At 28.3% G+C, this 25,674-nt stretch overlaps 2 protein-coding genes across 3 annotated transcripts; one reads left to right on the top strand and one right to left on the bottom strand.

Annotated features, from left to right (window-relative positions):
• Positions 1–16,378: 16,378 nt before the first annotated feature.
• On the bottom strand, positions 16,379–19,693 carry LOC119668315 (transcriptional repressor CTCFL-like). 2 transcript variants are annotated; one of them, XM_038077780.1, is made up of 6 exons: positions 19,504–19,693; positions 18,735–19,117; positions 17,746–18,667; positions 16,972–17,678; positions 16,859–16,905; positions 16,379–16,513 (listed from the first exon to the last, which is right to left on the bottom strand). In XM_038077780.1, exons 2-6 carry the CDS (start codon positions 19,060–19,062, stop codon positions 16,442–16,444), a joined length of 2,076 nt encoding a protein of 691 aa, XP_037933708.1. In that variant the 5' UTR covers positions 19,063–19,117; positions 19,504–19,693; the 3' UTR covers positions 16,379–16,441. The 2 variants fall into 2 exon arrangements, with proteins under 2 accessions (XP_037933708.1, XP_037933709.1); XM_038077781.1 differs by lacking the exon at positions 19,504–19,693 and adding an exon at positions 19,202–19,329.
• Positions 19,694–22,212: 2,519 nt separating this feature from the next.
• Positions 22,213–24,116, top strand: LOC119668314 (regulator of chromosome condensation-like). Its single transcript, XM_038077779.1, has 2 exons — positions 22,213–23,210; positions 23,267–24,116. Exons 1-2 carry the CDS (start codon positions 22,562–22,564, stop codon positions 24,022–24,024), a joined length of 1,407 nt encoding a protein of 468 aa, XP_037933707.1. The 5' UTR covers positions 22,213–22,561; the 3' UTR covers positions 24,025–24,116.
• The last annotated feature ends 1,558 nt before the right edge of the window (positions 24,117–25,674 follow it).

Raw genomic sequence — 25,674 nt, 5'->3', positions numbered from 1 at the left:
CATACAATGATGCCGGCGAAGGTATAGCTACTAATATAATCACATTTGCCGATGAGATTGTAAAGGAATGTTTAAGCTAAAAATATACTACAACTTGATAGTCAACGACGACGAATACATGACTATTAAAAGCAGAAGAACTAGTCATTCAAGCACTTGTGAAGGTATTTTCAGCAGCGAGTACCCTTATAAATGGGCCAGCATATGAGACTAGTCTAAAGTCTTGTATACTAATCCGTCTTTCTAGTAGAAAGATATTATGATCTAATGTAAGCAAGGTATATAGCTCTTCTCCTGTTGCATTGTTAATATGCATTTTATAGGCTTTAAATTATTTAATTTAAAATAAAATTTTACTGAACATAATATAAAAGTTAATTGTTATACCAAATGACTAAAATACATTGTTTATTATAATATATAATTATACTCGTATTTGGTAGCCATTTAAAAAACTTAATAATGATAAAAAATATTTGATTTGTAAAAATGTTGAAATTAAATTAGAAAATTACAAAACGTTATCCGTTTTGTACCACCTTACATTATTAAAAGGGTTTAGTAGATGTATAAAACCATAGAATGATCGCCGGTTAGATTGTAGACAAATAGCTAAGCCAAATATATCCTGTAGCTTAGTAGTCTACGGCAACGAGTACGTGATTATTAAAATCAGAACCAAAACCAGTCACTCAATATATGTCTATTTACATAGTTAAAGTGGCTTCATGCGGTTATTTGATTTGCAGCAACATGTGAGACGTGGGAGATCTAAAGTCTTGTATACTAATTAATCTTTCTATAATGCATTTATGGATTGCGTTGGGTCGTAACTCGACTATAAAATTTCTTATACTCCTAATATCAAATCGACAGTCTCGGGAAATGTTCATACTACAAATATTTATACAATATAAAAATGTTCAGCAATACTATATCAGGAAGGAGCAGTAGGGTAAGTGTTTATTACCGCATGCGCCCACTTTTCATTTGAAATAATATATAAAATAACTTTTTAGGCCCTATGGTACCCTTTTTATCCCATTACAGGAATACATTCCTGTTTTTAAATAGATAAATTTACACTAGTTTTTAAGATAGGTTCTGATTTGCTTCTCTGACGAAGGGTGATACTCGAAGTGGAATGATAGACTTAATCGTTTTTTGATTTTTTTTTTGAGCAAAGAAAAATTTATGAATATTTAAAAAAGCACTATACACATATAATACATACATACACAAACGTCTCCATACAATCTTATCCAATCAGATGAGCTTGGGTACTCCTCAGGCGAAACGCGTAAGTGAAAACTGTTAGAGGACTGAGGATATGAGGTTTTCTCCGGTTTCAAATATCTTGTGATATTGTCATTAGCCTCACAAACGGACGCGGACGATAGATTTCTTATTTATTAATATATATATATATTGCTAACTTTTTAATCATTTCCAATAAGGGTTAGCTATGAGGATGGCATATTTATTTATGCTTTTTGCTGTTTATAGTATAGTTTCAGTGACTAAACATCACTGTTGTCCGGACATTGCTAAAGGCGATCTACTAAGGGAATGTGTTTATACCCATAAGGTCCATGAGAGTGATGGCACTCTAATTGGAAGTCTGGACGCCAACACAAATGAAACAATAGATTGACTTCTAATTATACTTTTACTCAAATAAAATTAACTCAAAAATTTGCTTGCAAGTTATTTATTTATTTATTATTATGCTGAGTCAGTGCACTAGAGCACTTTTACTCTCTGTTAACTACGAGGTGTCTTCATAACCCCTCTCTACGCCTTGACTGGATCACTTCATCAAACTAAGCAATAATTGACCTTAGATTTGCTTACCATTGGAGCCTGTAACTATTCTGAGATTCGATAGATTCGATTTATTTATAATAAAAGTCACCACATAAAATAGTTAACAATCAGAAAACCATTTTTTTTATTTATTTACTAAACAGTTTAGTGATTTTATTTTCACTTATAATATTATTTTCATTTATTTTCAACATAATAAATTAAATTTCTTGCTTAATTCAATTAAACTATTTTATTCAAGTTAAAAGTAGTTTTTTAATTTCCTAATCACTTAAATTTTGAAAAGAAAATTTTGTAAACTTTGTTTTATTTGAAAACAAAAAATAGAAAAAATGCAACAAATTAAATAAAAAACACATTAATTTTGTTTATAATTAATTTAACGGCTTTTAGTTAAATTTTTTAATTCCATTTCAAAATTCTTTTGCTTTTCGATTTAAAATGCAAACATAAAAAAAATAAATAAATAAAAATAAAATGTAATAAAGTTTCACTCTAATAGTTTTATAACACATGTTAATAATTGAAAACTAAAAACACTATAATTTTATAAATTATAATTAATAGAAAAAGATATATTGCAACGCACGCTAAATATACTAAATAATTATAAAAAAAAACCCAAACTAGCCAAGAAAAAAATTGCAAATAAGTTTTGATCAATTTTCGAATGGGTTAGGCATTTCTTTCGGCGAAATACCTCTCGTATCCAAATAATCGTGTCTAAAGGTGGCACACAAACATCAAATTATATACTTCACAGATACTAATTTTCTTTAACCATTAAAAAAAACGTTATTTGCTTGTGAATGTATGTGTGTGTCGTTGCCTCTTGGCATAGTCAGAAAATTAGCTTAATTATATAATATTGATTGTATTGTTTGTTAAATATTTTTTATAGACAAAAATTTTTTACATTGAGTAAAAAAGACTGAAATCAAATGCTGTTGATTTTAGTTGTCAAATACATATAACGACTTGAAGATAGATTTCCCCAATATTTCATAAAACAAAGAGCTGAGCGCATTTGTATGCACCATGAATGAAAGATAAAAAGGTCTCTGCGATTTGCCTACTGTCGACACTTTTGTCGTATCTTTGTTGTATATACGACTATCCGAGTATCTGTAAGTAACATCTAATTCCACTTTCTGGGCTTTCTTCTTTTTCTTTCTGTGTTTCAAGTTAAGCCGTAAGCCCCAATGAAAACTCTTCTTGTCTCCGCGCATTTAATATGCACTTTCTTGTATTGTTCAATATTTTTATCTAAATTATAGTATCTCTCAACGCCATCCACTCACTCTACAGTCCATACTCTTGTGCATTGCATTTTATGTTTTTCCAAAGAAATTAAATTTTTCAACTCATCGAACATGCAAAGTTAGGTAATAATTTTCATCTATTGTTTTCTTTGCTCTTAGTTAACTTAGAGATGAAATCACTTTTTAATTAAAAAAAATATTCATGAACGGGAATAGAGGTACGACCATCGTGATTTTTGATGAACCTTATAATACTGTGTTCAGACAGAGCTAATATTTGAAAGCAGATCACTAGGATGATTGCTATTTTATGAAAATTGAATTTTTTATGAGAGACCTTTCAAATTTTAAGTTTTGAGTATAAAAAATAAATTTTTTTATTTTTATGATTAAAGTAAACTAAGAGGTGATATTCTGCAAGTATATAACTAGAAAAGTATTGATTTTAGAATAATCAAATGTTCCTTCCACTCATACTAACTTTCAAAAATAAAATTTTCTTTCACTTATTGCAAACGAAGACGAAATTGGCGATAAGAACTTCTAATTTTAAAACTCCAACTATCGGAAGAAAAGAACTAAAACTTAGTAATAGAGCTTATAACTCAATACTGACTTAATTCATATTTAAGTCATCGACATTGCTACTTAAAGTCAGTTTTGAGACTTAACTTATTACTATGAAGACGACCTTTAATACACTCATGCAGTGGCGGAGGTAGACCAACTCTGCACGATGGCGACATCCGAATTGCGAGGTCCCCTTTATAACCCAGTTGTAAAAGTAAATGAGTTACATTCACTAATACGACAAAGCATGATTGAAAGTTTCATTGCTAATCAAATTAAAATAAACTCAAATTAAAATAAATATATGTTCTTACTTTTAGCCTCACTCAATTTTTTTTTAAATTATATCATAATTTGCTGCTATTTTTGTTTCAGTTTATAGAATTTCCAAGGCTGCAATATTCCAACAAACAGTGAAAATGTGTATCAGTGATGTATTACATTCTAAACTAAATAATCCCATACATTCTACACCATTCCATTCAATTCTAGCAGCACATACTACTATTAATAAGTAGTTTGATAATTACCTGATTTTACAACAGGTGGGAACACCAGAATAAAATCAATTAAATTTGATATATCTGACAGCTGTAAAAATTTTGACTTCATCAGATGATGAATTTGTTAGTGATTTGTTATAAAATCGAAAAAACTGAATATTGTTCAGTAATAAAATTCTCCATTCGAAAGAAATAAACAATGATGAAATCAAATTGGAAATGGATTCTGTTTACAGCAACCTTGCTTTCATAATCGTTAGCAACAACAAAATATTGGAAAGTATTTTTGATGAAGAACCTCCGTGGCGTCCAAAAAAAAAATATTGAAAAAATCCATGATATTGTGTCCATGATCCAAACATAAATTACGTGAGATAGCAGAGATGACAAACATATCATATGAACGTATATCATATATTTCACATACATATTTGGGTATGAAATAGCTTTCGACAACATGGGTGCCGCATTTGCTCACAATTGATCGAAAGCGACAAAAACTTCGTCATTCAAAACATTGTTTAGAAATGTTTATGCACAATCTAGATGACTGTGAGTAGTGACAATTGATGAAACATGGATCCATCACTTTACACCTGAGGGAAACCAACAAGCCAGATAATGCGTAGAGCCCAGGGGTAGTGCTCCCAAACGACCACAAACTTCATATGATCCATTACATATAAATTTTCAAAAAAAAAATGAGTTTTTATTACTTAGGCCGGATATTTATCAATCCACCTAGTATACATAGCGGAAAAAGAGTTTGCTACAACAAAGTCCAAAATGATTTTAACCAAGAAACCAATAATCCACAACCAATATAAATGTAATAAAGTTGGTTTTGTTTTTTAAAAATTATAGCTTTTATTTCGATCGTTCTTTTAAGTATATTTCTATATATATTTCGGCAAATTCAATTTTGCCTTTATAAAGAGAATTCCTAATATTAAAAGCATCTATGCAATTTACAAATTATTTATATTTATTACAGGTCTTATATTATACTTTATCGAAACTAAATTGGAAGCTGGATGGTGGCAGCTGAAATATTTGCAAAGACTTAGCATTAACTATGTTTGACCATTGCAGTATCTTTTAAACTGAATTCTAGCAATAGAAAGAATAAATCAAATATTAAGAAATACGTTAGTATTCGGACAAATTTGATATATTCACGAATAGGCTGCAATTTAATACCTCAATCAGAATTAATCCGTCATCGCAAATATATTATCTGAATGCTAGAAGAGCAGGGTAATATTTCTTTAGACAATTCTGCAGATAAACTGACGAAAATATTATGCACCCACAAACTAACCTTTACACTCTTGTACCTTATGTTTGTTTAATATCTGGGGTGTGCTAAGTGTATAATTAAAATTTATATAAATTATTATAAGTATAGTCTACTATCTAAAGAAAGTAAATTTCGAATATATAAAACAATAATACGACCGATAACAACTTATGGCTCAAAATGCTGGACAATGACAAACAACGAAATTAATAACCTGCTTAAAAATGAAAATTTAGTAAGATTTGTCAAAGCACAAAGACTGCAATGGACAGCTCACGTTGTAAGAATAGGACCTTAAGAAATTTGATCAATATATTTAATGCTAATCCGATGACAACAAGGCATAGAGGCAAACCGAAGCTGTGATGGAAGGAAAACGTTTACGAAGACGCCAGAAAGAGTTCTGAATTGGAAAACAACTGCACAATATAGCCGATGGAGACAGGTTGTGAAGGAGGCTAAGGTTGACACTGGACTGTAGTGTCAAATAAGAAGAAGAAGCTCGTAATTATATTATTTACGTATTTATAAAAAAAAAATTATTATTAATAAATTATTTTATATAATTTTTAACAACAAATTTAGATTTTTCTCACAAAATAGAAATCAAAAAACTCAAAAACAAACTGACGAAAATCGGTAGATAATTAACGACTTTTTATTGCAGCGGTATTTACAGACTATGGTGCATTTCTGTTGTTAATGAATATTTATTAAAAATATTTGAAACTTTACTGGCTTCTTATATTTTGTATAACCCTGAAATGGGATCTGGTAAAACTGGAATAGAAAAAATTTTAATTTTCACCTGAAACATAAATGACTGACCAACAGACAAAACCAAGTTCATTAAAGGTTGTAATCACAGTAATCACAATAAAAACACTCGGATGTGTTTAAAATGGAAACACTTTTTGAAGCCGTGCTCATGTTATGCATTCAAATATTTCAATAAATACACATTTGTAGTCATGTGATGAACAGTAATTTTCGTAGACTGCATCTTTTGTATTTTTTACTTTTCAAATATCTTCACAAATACGCCGGGGCACTAAAGTCTTGAGTCCATTGATTCGAATTTTTTACAGCATTTTTTTATAAAAAGTCATCATGAGTTTGAAAAAATTTGTTTATTTTATAACAAAAGGAACGAATTGGTGATTTACCGAGGTAAGTGATATTCATAGTGTATATATGTAGATGTAAATGTATGTCTTACATCTATCTGAATATACAAATATTTTTTTAATTATGTTAGATATAGCTTCATTTACGATTGCGATTTTTTCCGTTTTTAATTGAACAATACAATCTATAGTGGAGCTTTACCACGGAATTGTTAATTATGTTTTGATATCAATTGTCAATATTGCAAAATTTTATTCAAAAATAATAATTCATTATATATACATTTATATGATATTTATATATGTCATTACTAATGAATATGTTACAATAACTAATGAAGCTTAGAGGTGATTTACTCGTAATTAGGGCGATCATAGTTTCTTGACATTTTAAAAAAACTATAATATAAAGAGGTTTTTCGAAAAAACTATAATTATAAGTTTAAAAATTTTTGTAAAATTCTTAGAAATAATTAAAAAAAAATTAAGATGTAAACAAATAAATATGCTTCTGCAGAGGCCAATTAATGCCAATTTCTAACCAGTACACAACTAAAAATATTTGTGAACATTTTTTCTTACAGTCATCCTTAAACCTATCTGATAAAAATATGTTCAAATAAGTGGATCGTTCATTTTGGGATGTTGGGTGTGCACTCAGCAATTCGGTCTATATACTTTTTGTGGTAGACATATCCTAACCAGACGTATAAATAACGTTAATCCTTGTTATCACAATTAGAACTTTTTTTGTGCTCAAGTGGGCTTTGGTACGTAAGAATATCATTTCAACCTTACCTAAACTAATAAATATTTATTCTATTCTATTCTAAACATATCTGCGAATTATTATATATACCTAGTACATAGAATAAAATTTACTAAATTTTATGGTATTATGAAAATTTTATATTACTATTCTTATGGTATGACATGAATTCTATTCCAAATAAAAAAAAAAATAGTTAGTTAGTTGTGTTAGAGGGAGGAACAAGTCATCCTCAATTAGCTAAAATCGTCGTTTTGAGTCGACAAAAAAGTAGAAAAAAGATAATAATTAGAAAATTTTCCGAAAAAGCATTCAAAATGTTTCAAGAATATATATGTAAAATATGTAAAATTATTATCAATATCAAATCTCATAATGGTTACAGGGTCCTCAGAGAAGTATGCATATCTGAGGTCAATTGGCTTCTTGTGGATAAACACGATTAGTCATCGCTTCCAATTTGATAAGCACGAGTTCTAAGCCCGGCACTTGCAGTCCAAACAAATTATATACCGACTATAAGCTAATTAAATAAAAATTCGATTATTCCAAAGACCACTGATGAAGAGTACTTGGCCATACTCGAAACAGCGTTGTATGGTCAGCCAAATTTCAATAAAATTAAAATAAATTTTTGTGTTTGTCCTTTATTTCTTTCTTTGCTATTCAAAATCCCTCTAAATTTTAATAAAGCTTCTTTGTCACCATACAAAGAAAGCGTAGCTTTATAGCAACACGAGTACTTTATTAAATATTTTATTTAACAACTAACATAGGCGTTTGATAGGCGTTTGAATGAACTAAAGATAGGCGTTTGAATGAAACTAGTATCTCTCGGTAAAAATTTTCTAACATTGAATAAGGGATATACTATCACGAAATGTGCTAAATTTAAGTTATTAATTGGAACCGGAAAAGAAAACAGGAATGGTATTAGCATGTTTGGAGCATGGAAAACGACTCCTTAGTTAAAATTAATCAGTGAGACCTTTTAAAATACCTACAAAAATATGGAACGTTTATTAAAAATATAGCTACACTAAAAAAATATTGAACTATAAAAATGTCAGATAATATGACATATAATTTTATATTATATATATAATGGCATGATATACTATATATATAATGGCAGTTTGCAAATCCTAAATAATGACGAGAAAGAAATTATGAGAGTTGAAGCTCTTAGCTGGATTAAAGGGGAACAATCAAACAGAAAATGACTAGAAGTCTCACGCCTATGCAGGCACAGATGTTTGTATATATTACATTATCACATTTACTAATTCAATTATATTAAAAACCGATTAAATTTTTATATGTAATTATAAATTTATATTAAAAATGACAAAAGTTTTATATTATATATCATATTATTAGATAACATTTTCGTTTTTACAAAATTCATTATAAAAACATTGAAATTTATTTCCTACGTTTTTTTTCATAAAAGAAAATTTTTAAATTTATTATATTATTTAATTATATTTTTTTTAATTAATTAAATTTAAACCAAGATACTCATCGTATTAGTTGACTTTAACTTTGTAAAATGATTTCACGGTTGGTTGTTATAAAAAATAAACTAAATAAAAAAATGTATAAAGAAATGTTTTTTTATTTTAATTAATTTTTTAATTAATTAATTATTTATTTTAATTGGTAAATTATATTTATGTACACCGGATGCATATGTGTACATATATACCATATCAAAAGACTTTTACTTCAGAAGCCTATTTTGCAGTTGGTTGTCACAATTAAATAGACCTCATAAAAAATAAATTATTTTTAATAGACATTTACATTATAATTTTTTATATTATTTTTTAATTTAATTTTCATATTATTATTTTTTATTAATTTTTAATTTTTTTATATATTAAAACAGTAGGCTTTTACATTAGAAATCTACATTAAAGTAGGTTGTTATTAGGAAATTAAACTTATAAAAAACAAAAATAAGAACAAGAAAATTATTTATTGTTTATATTATTTATTTAAATTCTTTTTAAATTATTTTAAAATAAAGCTTCAGGTTCCAAACCAGTAGGCTCCAATTTGGAAGACTACGTTAAGTTTGGTTATAGCAACAATGCTTTTGATTTGCCATATAAAACTCAAAAGTTTTAAAACCATCTGAAACATTCATCTTTTATAAAGATAAAGATACTCTTTAAGGAAAAGTCTTCGAGGGATCTAGTAAGATTCCCTAAGTTGTGAGTCCCTAACTGTATTTTATATTCGCTGCGTATGTGCTTGACAGTGACAAACCAGATAGGAAGCACTTTTTACATCTTCCTCACAGCTGTGACAATATTTATTGAAAGGAATGATCAATCGTTCATTATGGTAACGAAATCATCAGTAAATTGCAAGAAGGCACACTAATATATTATATATAATGATATCAATAAAGGTCATCTTAATGGGATAATGTGTTTTTATTTAAAAGAAACTTATTTATGTACAGATGTCTCTGTACAGACAATGACAAAGCAGATAGGAAGGAAGTGAATTTAAAAAAAACTACAATAGGTATCATATATGCTGTAGAAAACATAAACCTTTCTTGGATCGAGATAACAGAAAGATCTTTGAAAGGACTGTGGAAGAACATTTGACCAGATTTAAGAGCGAAGACATTGGACACTCTGTTGATATAGATGAAATAGTGGAATTAGCAAAACAAACCGGTTTAGATGAGGTAAATGTGGAAGATGTCAAAGAAATAGTTCAAGAAACCGTAGCAGCTCAAGGAATTAACTGAGCAAGAAGTAACCAAAAATATTGATAGTAGTGAATTCGAAGAAGAGCAAAAAGAACTATCGATGGAAATTATGAACCCATTTGTTGAAAATGATCCAAATTTTAACTGGAGTTCAAAAGCAAGACAGGGTGTTATAGATGCTTTATCCACTTATCAAAAACTTCTAACAGAGCGCAAAAGGATAAAGTAAACTACATTAGGCAGAAGATTGGAAACACAGAATAGACTGAATGATCTGACTAATTTTTGTTTTTGTAAGAAACAAATAATTGGATTTATTATTATAAAAGAATTTATTATCAATCTTTCTCTAACCCCAACTTTTGCATGTTAAGATAGCCTCATTTAGCGCTGTTTCGCATTACGTTCTATTTTGGTGGAACGTATCTTACGCGTTAAGCGGGATCTTACTGTATTTAAAAAAGTTTAAGAATACTGTCTTCATTACAACAACCTTCTCATACATATGACTATTCTGTCAATTAAAAATACAATATATATATATATAATATATTGCATAAAAATTAATTTGCAAACATTTTCTTGGCAATTTGCACTTGTACATAAATTATTATATTCAAAGACCAGTAGATGCTGAAATATGTTCATTTAAATTAAAAAAACTAAATGAGTTTTATTATCTGCCCACTTTAATATATATTTATATTTTATATCAAGTTTACTAGTATAAGTACAACACACACACACATATTTATATATATTTTTTTTTTTATATAAAAAGGGTTTTTTTTGTGAAAATAAAAACTGACTAATCATTAAAAATTTCATATAAATTTTAATGTATATTCGAAGTTAGTTTGACGACAATACAAATAATGTGATGTACATTATCATTTACAACAAATACTTGAAGCTTCGAACAATGCTCTCCGGGCCTTTGGTCTCTAGTGAGCAGCATTACACAGTACCCTAACATTACAGCATAGCAAATGGCTTGCATTTACCTATATATGTTGCCCATGGTATGTTAAATGTCTACACATAATTATTAAATATACATAATGGAACAAACAAAATAATGATGTACATTGTTACAAAATGTTTTACACGGCCTGAGATAAAAACTTTTCAAAAATCAAACAGAAGTACAATACTTTTTTGTGAATTTCAAAATTTTTATATTAGCAAAGGTAGCATTGAATTTGTTTATTATAAACTTTAAAACGTTAAATGTAATGTAAAAAAAAAATTTATTGCAATATTTGAGGATAGATACAGTATCTTTAATAATAAATATGAAGCACTCGCAGATACTTTTTTGGTAAATTACATTTTGTTAGTATCTTTAAAGAGTTATAAATATAATACAATTTTTTTGTGAATAATTATTAAAGTATTATTAAAATTAAATATATTTTTAATAGCACATTATTTTTGTATGAAATTTTAAAAAATGTCTAATCTAAAATTATCATTATTTATTATTTAAAAAATTAAAATGATATTTATAATCATTATTATTATTATTATTTACTTATTATTATTATTTAATATCATTATTTATTATTTAAATTATTTAAGTATTTTTAAATTAAATATATTTTTAATAGCACATTACTTTTGCATGAAATTTTAAAAAAGTTTATATATGAAAATTATTATAATTATTATTTATAATTTAAATTTAAATGATGTTTATAATCATTATTGTTATTTCATGGTTATTATTATTTTTTATCATTATTTATTATTTAAAATTTTTAAGTATTTTTAGAATTAAATATATTGTCAATAGCACTTTTTAATTACTTTTGTATGAAATTTTAAAAAAGTTTATATATAAAAATTATTATAATTATTATTTATTATTTAAAAAATTAAAATGATGTTTATAATCATTATTGTTATTTAATAATTATTATTATATATTATCATTATTTATTATTTAAATTATTTAAGTATTTTTAAAAGAAAATATATTGTTAATAACACTTTTTAATTACTTTTGTATGAAATTTTAAAAAAAATTTATATATGAAAATTATTATAACTATTATTTATTATTTTTTAAAAATTAAAATGATGTTTATATTTATTTAATTGTAGTTTAAAAACTTAAAAAAAATTTTTACATAAATATTATCATTTAATTTGAACGGTTTCCCTTCCGTTGAAGAGAATTGTATATATTTTATTTTTATTTAAAAAAATTAAAATGAAATCCTTATTTAGTTAATTGCACTATTTAATAATATTGAAATAATTTTATAATAATTTATATTATTATTTATAATAAATTGTTATTACGATCAATATATATTTAGTTTTTATATTTTTAACCAGGCTTAGGTCGTTTATTTAACACATCATTTATTGAAAATGCGTTTTTTTAAATAAAATAAAAAATTACACTTTTTAAGCAGTGTTAAATATTAAGTTATATTTAATAAATTTAATTTAATTTGTTTTAATAAAAATTAAATATAACTTAATATTTAACACTGTTTAAAAAGTGTAATTTTTTATTTTATTTAAAAAAAAACATTTTCATTAAGTGATATGTTAAATAAACGACCTAAGCCCGGTTAAAAATATAAAAACTAAATAGTATTATTTATATTATATATTATTATATTACACTATTTATATTATAGTATATTATTATTATTTATACTATTATATTATATTTATATTATATTATTTATTTATATAATAATATTTGTATAAATTTTGAAAATTGATTATTAATTTAAATAAAATCTTTCTTTGGCGAAATATACATAATATACATATACATAATTAATTAATAAAAAATTCAAATTAATATATGTATTTGTTTATTTGAACTCTTTAATTTTATTAATAATTAAAAACTGATCATTATTTTTTTTTTTAAAAATTGGAATAGAAGTTATATGAGATTATTCAGGAAATTATAAAAAAATTGTTTTTAAAATAATGTGATAAAAAAAATTAAATTTAACACTTTTAAATTGTTATTTTATGAAGTTAATTATAAATCAAAATTTTTGCAGAAAATTTAAAATTTATAATTCAATATTTATATTTTAATAATTATTATACATATAATTATAATTTCATAATAACTTCTAAAAAATGTTATTGTACTTTAATATTGTATTTAATAATTATTATTTTTAAGTTCGCATACAATTAATTTTATATTATTTAATTTATAACAAATATTGTTTGCTTTATTTTATTATAAAGCACTATTTTATCGAACTATTTTATTATAATTTATTGTTCTTGTTTTATGATATATATCAAAATATGATAATTACTTTCAAAATTCATAATTTTTATTAATAAATGTTTATAATAATATTATAATTATAATTTTTAATTTTAAATTCACATTTCAAACACTTTAAACATACCTAAATATTTAACTTTTTTTTGGCCTATAAAATGTATTTATTAGTTTTTATATTTAAAAAAATTTTTTTTTAAATATTTAAATTTTTTTTTGAACTATTAAAATTGGTCACGAATTGAAATTGTACGTCTGCGCGAACCGACGACCAAACATACAATGAGCTCCAAACTCATGAGTTGCTTCTAATGTAGCCGAAAACGAGTTAGCAATTAAACGGTTAAAACTGACCATGAGAGACATTTCTGTCATAAGTAAAAAATGAATAACAAATCAAGCAATTCATTTGAATTTGTAACAGATTTTAAAACAATTACATACTCTTGATGATTTCGTAAAAAGGTATCACCGATATATGCACTTAAATTCGTTCTTTAAAAATAAAAGAATAACTGCAATGTGTTGAGAGCAAATTTTTGACTACAAAGCTGTGACCGTGAAGTAGTGACGGCAAAGTAGTGACTGCAAAGTAGTGACTGTAATATAGTGACTGTAATGTAGTGACTGTAGTATAGTGACTGGAAAGTAGTGACTGCAAAGTAGTGACTGTAATATAGTGACTGTAATATAGTGACAGTAATATAGTGACTGGAAAGTAGTGACTGCAAAATAGTGACTACAATACATTAAGGTCAAACTTGTGACTGCAAAGTAGTGACTGTAAAATAGTTAAGCTCATGTTATGTAGAGTGTCACGGGCACGTCAAAATTAGCTTTTTCGGGGTATGACGAAAATGCATGTTATGCAGAGTGTCACATCAGTTTGTCAATTTCGTATTTTGACTATTACTTTTGTACTTCTTGGTTGTGATTACATTTTAAAGGAAATATATATATACATATATATAATTTAGTTTGACTTAGTGACGGGGCAAAGTCAGTCGCCGACTACATTGTGGGTTCCATCGCAGTGCTTGCCTTGCTATACTTTTTGCGGTTCGTCAAAGTGTGTCCCCGATCCCGGACCATTTGCGTTTTGTTGTCTCCGTTAAAACTATAGCTATAAAAGCTATCCTCGTTTTGAAAATGCGGTTATGGACATTCTCGCCAGTTCATCTTTTATCCGTAATAATGTTACCTAAATAAGTAGCGCTTCCAATGCATTCTACGTTACCGTTACCAACCGATATAGATGCTGGAGAAAAGATTTCTCTGCTATAGCCACTTTACAAAAGTTTGGTTTTCGCGACGTTGATGCTTAGTCCAGCTTTATTTGCATTCGTGTTTAATGTTTCAAGTTTATGTTGGAGATAGGATCGTCGATGCATTAAGAGATATAGAACGTCTGCGTATTCCAACTCTTCTAATTATTCAAACGAACACTACTGAATGCCTTGTCTGTTATCTGTAGTATTTCTTATAATTTCGTCTAATGTCAGTATGAGAAGGAGCTGGCGAAAATGCACAGCCGTGACCTACTTTACAGTCGTTCATGGCTTTAAGGCTATCAAAGTTAATAAGCAACAGGTTTACTGAAGTTGGGTATTTACAGCATTGTGTTATACTAAAATGCGGACGGTATTAATAAGACAAATGCAAGCACTATCTGTCGTAAACTAAACTGTTGCTTCCGTAAGATTTTCTCTACATTGTACGAATTTTGCTTGGGGTACGAAGCAAGGTGATGCCTCTATAATTGTTACAATCTGATGAATCTCCTTTTTTGGGAATTTTTATGAAAATAAACTTCTTCGTAATTTAGAACTTTTGGTTCTAATTTTAACTTTTGGTTTGAACATAACTCAATATTTTATACAATAATGCTTAGGTTAAGTTATGTTATACCGGCGATACCTAGTGGATCCACTTAGGCCTATAGGCTCATTGTTTTACCGTGTATATATGAACAACTCAGGGTTTAAAACTACCTAGGACTTTTGACGAAACCTAAAATGCCATTTAGTGTCATGTCCTGTAAGTGGTCAAAATTCTCAAGGAAGGGGACTTCTAAAGTATTGAGTCGCCGCCTCGCATGAGCTGGGAAAAAACATAGTAGATGAGAGGCACTCTTATCGTCTTCCCCACAGCTGCGACAGATTTGATCGAAAGGGATATCTAATCTTCTAGCATGGTTTCCTAATTAACAGTGGCCTGTAAGTAAACCTACTAAAAGACTGATGTTTCTACAGGGTATTTCAATGAGAATTTTGGATTTGATTTTATTAGAACATGGCCTGATTACATACAGATGCCTGCATATCTTAGTCTTCCCATCTTTTATTAAAAATTTCAAATGGGAAGGACTCAGAAGCAATTTTCATGATGTTAGCGATATGCCCAGATTATTTAGGTGTTCCGAGCGAAATCCTGAATCACCCTTTCTGCTCTGTAATTTCGAAAATATCCCTATAGCCGTGAACCCAAATTAGAGAAATATTGAGCTGCGTCAAGATTTCATTTAGGGATGTATCAAAAGCCGTCCTAGTTGTAAACAGGACTGAACTCAAGGACTTGACTGTCTGATTCTTGCTGAAGTGTTCTAATTTGCTTCTACTGCATATTTTTTTTGTATTTTTAATTTCTTCCATGTTTCCTGATATACACAAATTTACAAATTACAACATTAACGCGAATTTTTATAAAATAAAAAACTTTAGTTATTGTTTCTTGATTTACAACAACTATATAATTAAAAAAAAATTTATTGAACTTAATTTTATGTAACTTTATCTTTAATTGCATAAACATTAAAAAAATGTTAGTAATTACACATACTTTTTCTTAAAACTACAATTCTTAAATTAAAATTAATAATAATTGTATTAATTTTTGAAGTATTTTTAAATAATATATTACAAATAATAAATTATTTTATGGCAAAACTACTTAAAAAATTTTATGTTGCTAGTTAAAATAAAACGAACAAATATAAACTTCAAATATATAATACATTTAATTTTAATTAAAACAAATTTAAAAATAAAAAAATTTATTAACATATGTTAGATGAAATGACTAGTTTTCGGTTATGATAAATTTTCGCTTTCTCCTGGTACCCTTTTCCTCAATTAATTCCGCAATATCCTCCTGTTTATATAGTAAAAAAAATGAATATATAAATAAAATATAAAAATATATATATAGGCCGCGTGCGAGTTCGAGTAAATTGATTACCATCAATTTGAGAGAAATAGTTAATTATATCGGTATGGCAGCGAATGTTGGTATTTACCAGAATTTCAAGTAGGGTAAATTAGATAAAAATTAGGTATAAATAATAATAAATAAATTTGAAAACTTTTAACCAAAAATAATAAATAAGTGCAATAAATTAATATTTATGTATTTTTAATGTTTTTAATGTAATTTACTCAGTCAATTTAATCGACTCGCACACGGCCTTATTATAAAAAACATTTTATTTATAATTACCTCAAATCCAAAACAATTACCATCGTTTACAACTTCAGCACTTTTATCTATTAAAACAACATATTAATATGGTATATTTCAATTACTTTAAATAAATAAAAAGAATAACAAACCTTCTATTTTAATGACATTATTAAGTGTTAAAGTATTTTCATCTTCATCCAATTCTTCGTCATCGCATTGTATTACTTCAACAACAACAAATTGCTCTCCATTTTCTGCTACTTCTTCTAATGTTAAATAACCTTCAGTTTGATGTGGTTCATTTTTAATTGAAATTGTACTTTCATTATAATCAACATCATTATCAGTAACGTTTGCAAAAGGTTTCTCCTCAAAATCTTCATCAATTGTTTCAACATATTCAATTCTACTTTCATTATCAACACCTTCATCATCTTCAAGTTCATAAAAATCGTCGTCCTCAGCATCATCATTTTCACCAATATTTTCATTCGCATAATCTGGTGCCAAGGTAATAATAGAACCGTCCGGATGAACTCGTGTCATGCGTCCAATTTTAATTTTAAGCTTTTCTTTTTGTAAATCTGGATCGGGATCATGCGTTTCCATGTGACGCATTAAATTACCCTTATGTGTAAACTTCTTTTGGCACGTTGGACAGGTGTGATTTTTTGCACGTGGTGGTGGCGGTTTGTAATCTGTTGTATGATAAATGTTCGTATGCCGTAAGAGCAATTCGCGACTTCGAAATTTAGTGGTACATTGATCACAACTGAAAGGCTTTTCATCTGTGTGTATAAGCATATGTGTATTCAACTGTTTCATGGTTACAGAACGATATGGGCAATATTGACAACTAATTGTAATGTACAAATTGATTATTTATGTATACATATATTAATACTTTTAAATAATTTACTTACATAAAGCACTTTTCCCCTTCATGTGATTTTATATGTTGTTTGTAAGAATAACGGTCAGGAAGATCTTTGCCACATCTTTTACATTTTATTGGTTTATCAGAGTGATGGAGCTTTTTCATATGCAGACGTAAATCAGTCTTACGTCCGCAAGTAGTTGGACATAATTCACATTGAAAAATAGGTTTATCGCCAACACTATGTATTAGCAAATGCGATTTAAGAGAATTCGATTGCGTGAAACGAGCATGACAGATTTTGCATTCATATGGTTTTTCTCCTGTATGTGTTCTTAAATGTCGTTTAAGTTTAAAAGTATCAGGGGATGCATATGTACAGTGTGGACATTGGTAAGGTCTTTCGCCAGTATGACAACGCATATGACGTGTAAGTTTACTTACTTCAACACTACAATAATCACATTCGGTGCATTTGTGAGGTTTTTCCTTGGTGTGACGGTAACGCACGTGTCGCAATAATTCACCAGATGTGGTAAAAGCCATTTCACAAGATTTACATTGATGCGGTTTCTTTCCTAAATGCACATTCATATGGTTATGCAAAGCAGCATTTTTTTTAAAGCCACGCTCACACACAGAACACTTGTATGGTCGATAGTCAGAGTGTGATGCTAAATGACGTGAAAGTATATATCTTTTTGGAGCAGCATAACTACAATAACCACATTTAAATAATTCACCACTACTATTTGCGTTTTGCTTCAGACGCCCTTCTCTAGCAGCAATGCCAACACTTTTATCATTTTCGGGAACTGATTCAGTTTCATCAAATTCATATATTTCTTTAACATTAGGTTTTATTTCTAAGTCATCACCCTCACCATCACCCTGGTTTTCACCTTCGATAATGACAACATATTCTATTTGAGCGTCTTGATCTTCCTCTGCGGGAGCTAACACAACTTCTAGGGAAAAAAGTTAAGAGAGTTTAATATATTCGATTCGACTTCTGTAATATAATGTATATACTACCTTTTCTAACATTTCTTTTCGATTTATGTCTCAAGACCTTTCCTTTTACATTGTTATTTTGTATTTCCAGCTCAACTGTATCGTTTTTTGGTGAATTTTCTGTCTCATTCACATAAAACAATTCCCCGTCTACGCCAATAGAAATGTCTTTAACATTTGCATTATTTCCTTCACTAAAAAGACTTTGTGCTGTTTGATCTCCACATCCTAGCGCTGCAATGGTTTCAGAGTTGAGTGTTACGACAGTCTGGTCGCCTTCCTCTATCTCTTCATTGAAAGCATCCAAATAAGTTTGCAGATCGTGATTGCCTACATTTTTAGCAGACATTTTATCGTTTGGTTGTCAAGACAGATATTATCAATAACCAAACAAAACACACTTTCTGTTTTAAAAGACAACAAAAATATTAAAAAACTAATAACTCTTTTATTAATAAAATACATTAACGAAATGGTTATTTGATTACAATATTTGTGCGACTTTTGTCGCATCTTTTTATATTGAACATTTAATAATTTGCGTAAGAAATATGTATGCATATTAAGAATTGGCAGTAAAGTTATCACAATATACAATCACTTTTTTCTTTAATTTTGAAAACAATTTTGATTTCTTTAGAAATTTTGTTATTAAAAACAAACATTTTTTTTATTTTCGTGCCAGCGACACTCTGCGGTCAATAGAGCCCGACAGCGACGGCGCTGCTATCGATTTCTCAGCACTAAGAGTTTTATACATAATCAAACATTTAAAAATAATAATACTTACGCCTTATACTGTGCCAAATTGTATTTAATAATATTGATAGATTAAAACAAATAAGTTAAAAGTAATAAAATAATTTAAACAAATTTAATTTTTTCAATTGCCGTCAGAGTACTTCCTCATATGTTAAACGTTTTTAATGCAAGATGGAGCACTTATTTTGTTATCGATAACAGCTTGTATTGACGGCAAAACATCAAAAAACACTAAGCTGCCAGATATTTAAGTTTAGTGTCATTTTTTGTAGCCATTAAATATTATACATTGCAATGGTGATTGCAAGGGTAAATACGTACGGTAATTCAGTAAACGCGTCACAGACCGCTTATTTTTCTCAATAAAAATCCAAATTGAATTGTGAAAAACACTGATTTTTGATTTTATTATTTTTATTTTATATGCAAGGTAAAAATGCTGCCAAAAAGTATAATTCAAATTAAGTTTAGCATATTCCTATATACACATTTTTACATATATTTATTGGTTTTTATTTATCACGCATTTAAAATTTCATTGGTGTTCTACTACAAAATCGACAACTTATATATACATATATATATAATCTGTTCACTTAGCTACCAAACATATCTGAATGGTAGATAATTTTAGGCGTTTTCGGTGGCTCGCAAGTTTGACAAAAAACTATAAATTACTGGCATATACTATCTGATATGTACGCAAAACAATACTTTTTTCTCTTTCTAAGCCAGTAGTTGTTTACTGAAAAAACATTTCGGCCATAAAGAAAAAAGTGTTACCAACGCAATATGTGAATCATATGTAAAAATCATATGTAAACAAAATTTTAAGCAAAATTCAAAAATTGGGAAAAAAGTAAAATTTCAGTGTTTTGAAATTTCACACATTCTTACCATTCCATTAAATTCTGTATTCATTTTACTTTTCAATTTATATGAATTATTTATTTTTATACAAAGTGTAATGTGTTTTATTTGTCAAAACACAACACTTGACAAATTGCAACAGTGATGCCAACATCTCGGTCCTTGTCGATTGGCGTATCTACTGCAGTATGATTCTAGTCAAAAGTTGGATTAATTTTATTGTTTTGCGTTATTTCAAAATTATTTACTAAGCAAAGAGATTTTGTGAGAACGAACTATTATTTCATATTATACAATACATATTTCATAATTATGGTATTATAAATTTATATTTTCATATATATATTAAGTTCCCGTCATATCAATATTGCTAATTAGTTTAAGTAGACTAGGTGCAATTTAAATAAAATAAACAAAAAGAAAATTATTTATATATATAAACTTATATTATTATATTATACATCCATATTTCAAATTTTACTTAAGAAATCTTATATGTAAGCTTTTTCTGATATATTTTAAGAATTTCATTAAATTAATATATGTGCTAAATAGTTATAACGTTAAAGCGTCCAAGTTTTGTTAAGCATATCTTTTTTTTCATTTCACTCGGCAGTTGATTTATAAAAGTACATATCTTTTGGTTGTTGTTTGCTGAAAATAAATTCTGGAACTAAAGAAATAATTATGGCTTAACAATTATATTATAGAAAAAATTGATAACTCTTGTGAGTATTTTTGTAAGAAAAATGTCGCCAGTAAAAAAATAGGAAGCTATATTAAATTGTTAACGTTTTCTTTTGTGTTTGTCAAAAATAATACAAAATAATGTCAAAGGGCTTTCTTAAAATTGTCATATAACTAAAAAAGGTGCAGGTATGTTCAGTGTATTCATTAGCATTCAACACATTTGTTCGAAATGTTTGTCTATGAAATGGGAATGTGGTTTTGTATGTCGAAAGCGAACATTTGTTTCTCAATTGCTTATTTTTGCTTTAATAAGACATTTACGGTCTGCGTAGACGATTGTACAAAATCGAAAATGTAAAATGAAACCATATATTAGAATAAAAATGAATTCTTTGCAGTTAAAGTTTATAATATAATTATAAAATATAATGTATTTTTAAGTAAATATTGATTAAGTAAATACTACACTGTCTTGGTGTGTTTTGAAAAAAATAACTAATGAGATTTAAAAAAAAAAATATTACCAACATAATTCCCAATTTAAAAAATTTTTTTTAAATTATATATGGTAGTTATTATTAAGCCAGGTTTTATTTATAGCTAACAATATATTCAAACAGAACCAATTTTCCCAACCATTTGTTTGACTTAAGGAATTCGGAATTTATAAGATTACTAAACAGAACTAATTATTTATAAAAATTGTTTTTAATATACATATACTGTTGTTAGCTATGGTTTATTCACACATCACAAGTTAATAAAATGTTTCTATATATAAAAATATTGAGTGTTTCGCAATAATATTTTTTTATGATGTATTTTAGTTCATGAAAATCATTTACAATACCGCAAATTGTTGAAGCTTAAATTGTGAAATTTAAACTTATGAATATAATTTCTTATCAAATTTAATTTTCGGCATATCAAATTTTTATATTAATTATTGCTAGGAAAAAAATTTGACATTTTATAAGTATATATTACAATCAACTTAAAACGGTTGACATGAACACTTCTTAAAAAAAATTACAGAATTTCCATTTATTGCAATAACTCAATGCCAACTTAAACGTACCTATGATATGAAATTTATAAATTCAATAAATACTATTTTATATATATTATACTATCAAAAATATTTAATTATAAAATAAAATATTAAAAGTCGATATTAAATTTGTAGTAAATTAAAACAGACCTACCGTAAACACCATATACATTGTTTTTCAAAATCTGGCAACCTCAAGCTCATCAGCTGTTTAAGTATGAGCGCATTTTTTCGTTTATAAATGTGTACACCGGTCTTTTCCCGCGCAGACAGACAATATTGACTGATCATACATTTTATTAATATATATAAATTATATATAGAATATTTAAGTTTTTGATCTCGGTGTGTGCGGTCGATAAAAAGTAAAATAAATTAGCAAGAAAAAGACATAAGACATAGCTAGTAATTCTAACCTAACATTCAGTGAGACTACAATTTCTGATCTGCAGCAAACAAAAAAACTATTATAATCATGCCGACAAAACGGAAAGTTCCTACAAATGATGTAGTGATTACGGCTACAGTAAAAAAAGTACGACCAAATTTTGAATTGTCTATGCCTAATCGTCCAAGCATTGGTGGATACGCCCTAGTATGTGGTGCTGGCGAAATGGGTCAATTGGGACTTGGCGTAGATGTCTGTGAACGTAAACGACCTGCTATGTTGGAAAAAGTACCAAATGTTGTCGATATTTGTGCTGGTGGCATGCACAATTTAATATTAACTGCTGACGGTGCGGTATATTCATTCGGTTGCAATGATGAAGGTGCTCTTGGTCGTCCGACTGCAGACGAAGATGATGCTTTTGAGCCTGATCTAGTTAAACTACCCACTAAAGCACTTATGATTTCGGCAGGTGATTCCCATTCTGCGTGTTTATTGGATGATGGACGAGTTTTTGCGTGGGGAAGCTTTCGTGATTCTCACGGAAGTATGGGCTTAACAGTTGATGGAATTCAGAAATTACCCGTCGATGTAATGGGATTAACAAATTGTACTGAAATAGCTTCGGGGTCTGATCATTTAGTTGTTTTAACTAGTAGAGGTAAAGTTTACACTTTTGGATGCGCTGAACAAGGACAACTTGGACGCGTACCAAATCGTTCAGTTTCTGGTGAAGGTATGAAATCTTAAATATGTATATATAATTACACATTCTAAAGTTTTATTTTATAGGACGCCAAGGCAAAAAAATTCTATTAACACCTGGAGAAATTATTATGAAGCGTGGAAAACCTGTGGAAAAAATCTGGGCTTCCAGCTATTGCACATATTTACGCGAATCTAATACTAACAGTATTTGGGTATTTGGATTAAATAATTATGTTCAACTTATTTATAATAACGTGGAAGAAAGAGTGTTATACCCAGTCAGAACAAATTTAGAAAATGCCAAAGATATAGCTGGCGGCCAACATCATACATTAGTACTTAAAAACGATGGTAAATGTTATGCTGTTGGAAGAGGTGATTATGGACGTCTTGGAATTGGTAAAAATGTTTCAGATCAACGAGAACTTCAAGCTATTGATAAGCTTCAAAATGAAAAAATACAAAGTATTTCATGTGGCGAATGTTTTTCATTTGCAGTGACTGATGAGGGTAAATTGTATTCATGGGGAATGGGTACGAATTTATCATTAGGCACTGGCAACGAGGATGATGTTTGGGAACCAGAACTAATAATTAGTAAAAATACTGAAAATAAAAGAATTCTTAAAGCTTCTGGTGGTGGACAGCATAGCATTTTCTTGGTAACTGATAATAATAATAGCATCAAGGGAAAAACAACAGCCACAGCAACAACAGCAACTACAGAGAAGGAAAAAATTACAAATAAAATAGTAAATGGAAAAAATGATGATAAAAAAGAAGTAAATAATGTTGCAACGGAAATAGATGCTACTGCAAAGCGAGGACGTAAAAAGAAATAGATTGTAATTGATGTTAATGTAGTGATAAGGTGTTTATGAATGACCAGAGGAGAGAATCCAAATTTCACAATAAAAAAATTATTGTTTGCATATTTGTGACTGTCTCTTTTTAAAATTGTTACTTAAAATCTAAATAATAAAATTGTAGTATAAAATTCGCTAATTTCTACCGCGTAGATGGACTTCTCATACAATATACAATATTAACACATTTGGAAAGTTAACAGGGATAAATGGATGACACGGATTTATAGCATGCGGTACAACTTTAACTCGACTGGCCTATGGACTTACTACAATATATTAGTCACAACTTTCAATATTTCAGTGAGATTTAATAGAATTTAATTTAATTTAATATATAAAATTATATTTAATTTTTTTGAAAAATAAATAAAGAATAAAAATTATCACGGTGACATTTGAATACTCTTAATTACAAACAAAAAAAAATACGAAGCCAAATGTTTGCTGAGAACGATAAAATTTCAATAATGATATGAGTTGTCCTGAGAAATGAGTGTTTGTGGGTAAAGATATGCACGCTCCTGGCTATACACAGAAGCTGCAAGAGTTGATACTTCACATATTTGTAAACTTTTAAGAATTGCCAGGACAACGCAGGTTTTTTTAAAGGTTTAACTTACATTAAAAACAACAATAAGTTAGGTGATCGATCTTTAATCAAACATAATAAAAAATGTTTGTTCAGTACAATATTTGAGAAATTCGAGTATATTCAATCCAAAAAACATTTAGATCGAAGCGTTTTAAAGTTCGAAAATCTTTAAACAAATACTCACAGTAATCTGCTTTAAGCAGTGTTTACACTGCCTGGACTTCGGTAAGATTTTTGCATACACTATTACTTTTTCACTAACTCATACAAATTTAGAAAATAATACATATTTGCGTTGTCAAAGTTAGTCACTAGCCAGGTGTAGTGTTGCTCGAACAGTTTTGCTTGTGTAGTCCCTTTTGGAAGTGTTAAACGGCGTTTAGTCGTCGAACTCGACATGTGGCTTCCGGACGTACACCAGACTGCTTTTGGAACTTTATCGAGAAGCTTGGTGTTCAAGCAGAGACATAGTCAAACATCAAAGTGCTCGGTTCGAACATCAAACAAGTTAATCCATTTAATATTTGCAGCACAAGTATATAATGCTTTAATAATCTAGGGACTTTCTTCCGGATCGCTTTGTTCGGGAAACTTATTTTTTTTTTTATTTAAAGTAAGTGGAATGTATTAGAAGCCGCAATGTGAGACTTAAACTCACTGAAACTACCTCTTAGGAATGAATGGAGAAAATTTGCACAGTAATATGGAAACTTCATTCTAGTAATGATAGGATAGAGATGAGAGCAAGAGGTTTAATACCTAGCATGTCTAAGCTAGAAAGCATGACCATGAAAAAGGTAGACTGGAAATTGGTGAAGGGGGTTGGATTATAGGCTAGCGGTAGACGTTATGATCAGATTCATGAGAACCGCGGTTGTAGAGAGGGATAATGGAGGGATGAGAGTTCCGCTTATCGAGGTAAAGAGGGAGATACAGAAGGCGTTTATGGCGCAAGGCTTGGTCGAAGTCTGCGGGAAGAGTGCTGGGGCGGATATGTCAGAGTGTAGATTGTGTAGTCGGGTAAGGTACCT

This window comes from Teleopsis dalmanni, chromosome 1 (genome assembly GCF_002237135.1).
Source record: "Teleopsis dalmanni isolate 2A chromosome 1, ASM223713v2, whole genome shotgun sequence".
Taxonomy (NCBI): domain Eukaryota; kingdom Metazoa; phylum Arthropoda; class Insecta; order Diptera; family Diopsidae; genus Teleopsis; species Teleopsis dalmanni.
This window is presented reverse-complemented; position numbering and strand designations above follow the sequence as displayed.

Excerpts from the sequence above, each read along its gene's own strand:
- LOC119668315 (XM_038077780.1), bottom strand. The coding sequence starts at position 19,062 with ATGTCTGCTAAAAATGTAGGCAATCACGATCTGCAAACTTATTTGGAT. Across the intron at positions 16,906-16,971 it reads TAATGTCATTAAAATAGAAG|ATAAAAGTGCTGAAGTTGTA; the intron begins GTTTGTTATTCT and ends TTGTTTTAATAG. Across the intron at positions 16,514-16,858 it reads GTAATTGTTTTGGATTTGAG|GAGGATATTGCGGAATTAAT; the intron begins GTAATTATAAAT and ends CTATATAAACAG.
- LOC119668314 (XM_038077779.1), top strand. The coding sequence starts at position 22,562 with ATGCCGACAAAACGGAAAGTTCCTACAAATGATGTAGTGATTACGGCT. Across the intron at positions 23,211-23,266 it reads TCGTTCAGTTTCTGGTGAAG|GACGCCAAGGCAAAAAAATT; the intron begins GTATGAAATCTT and ends TTTATTTTATAG.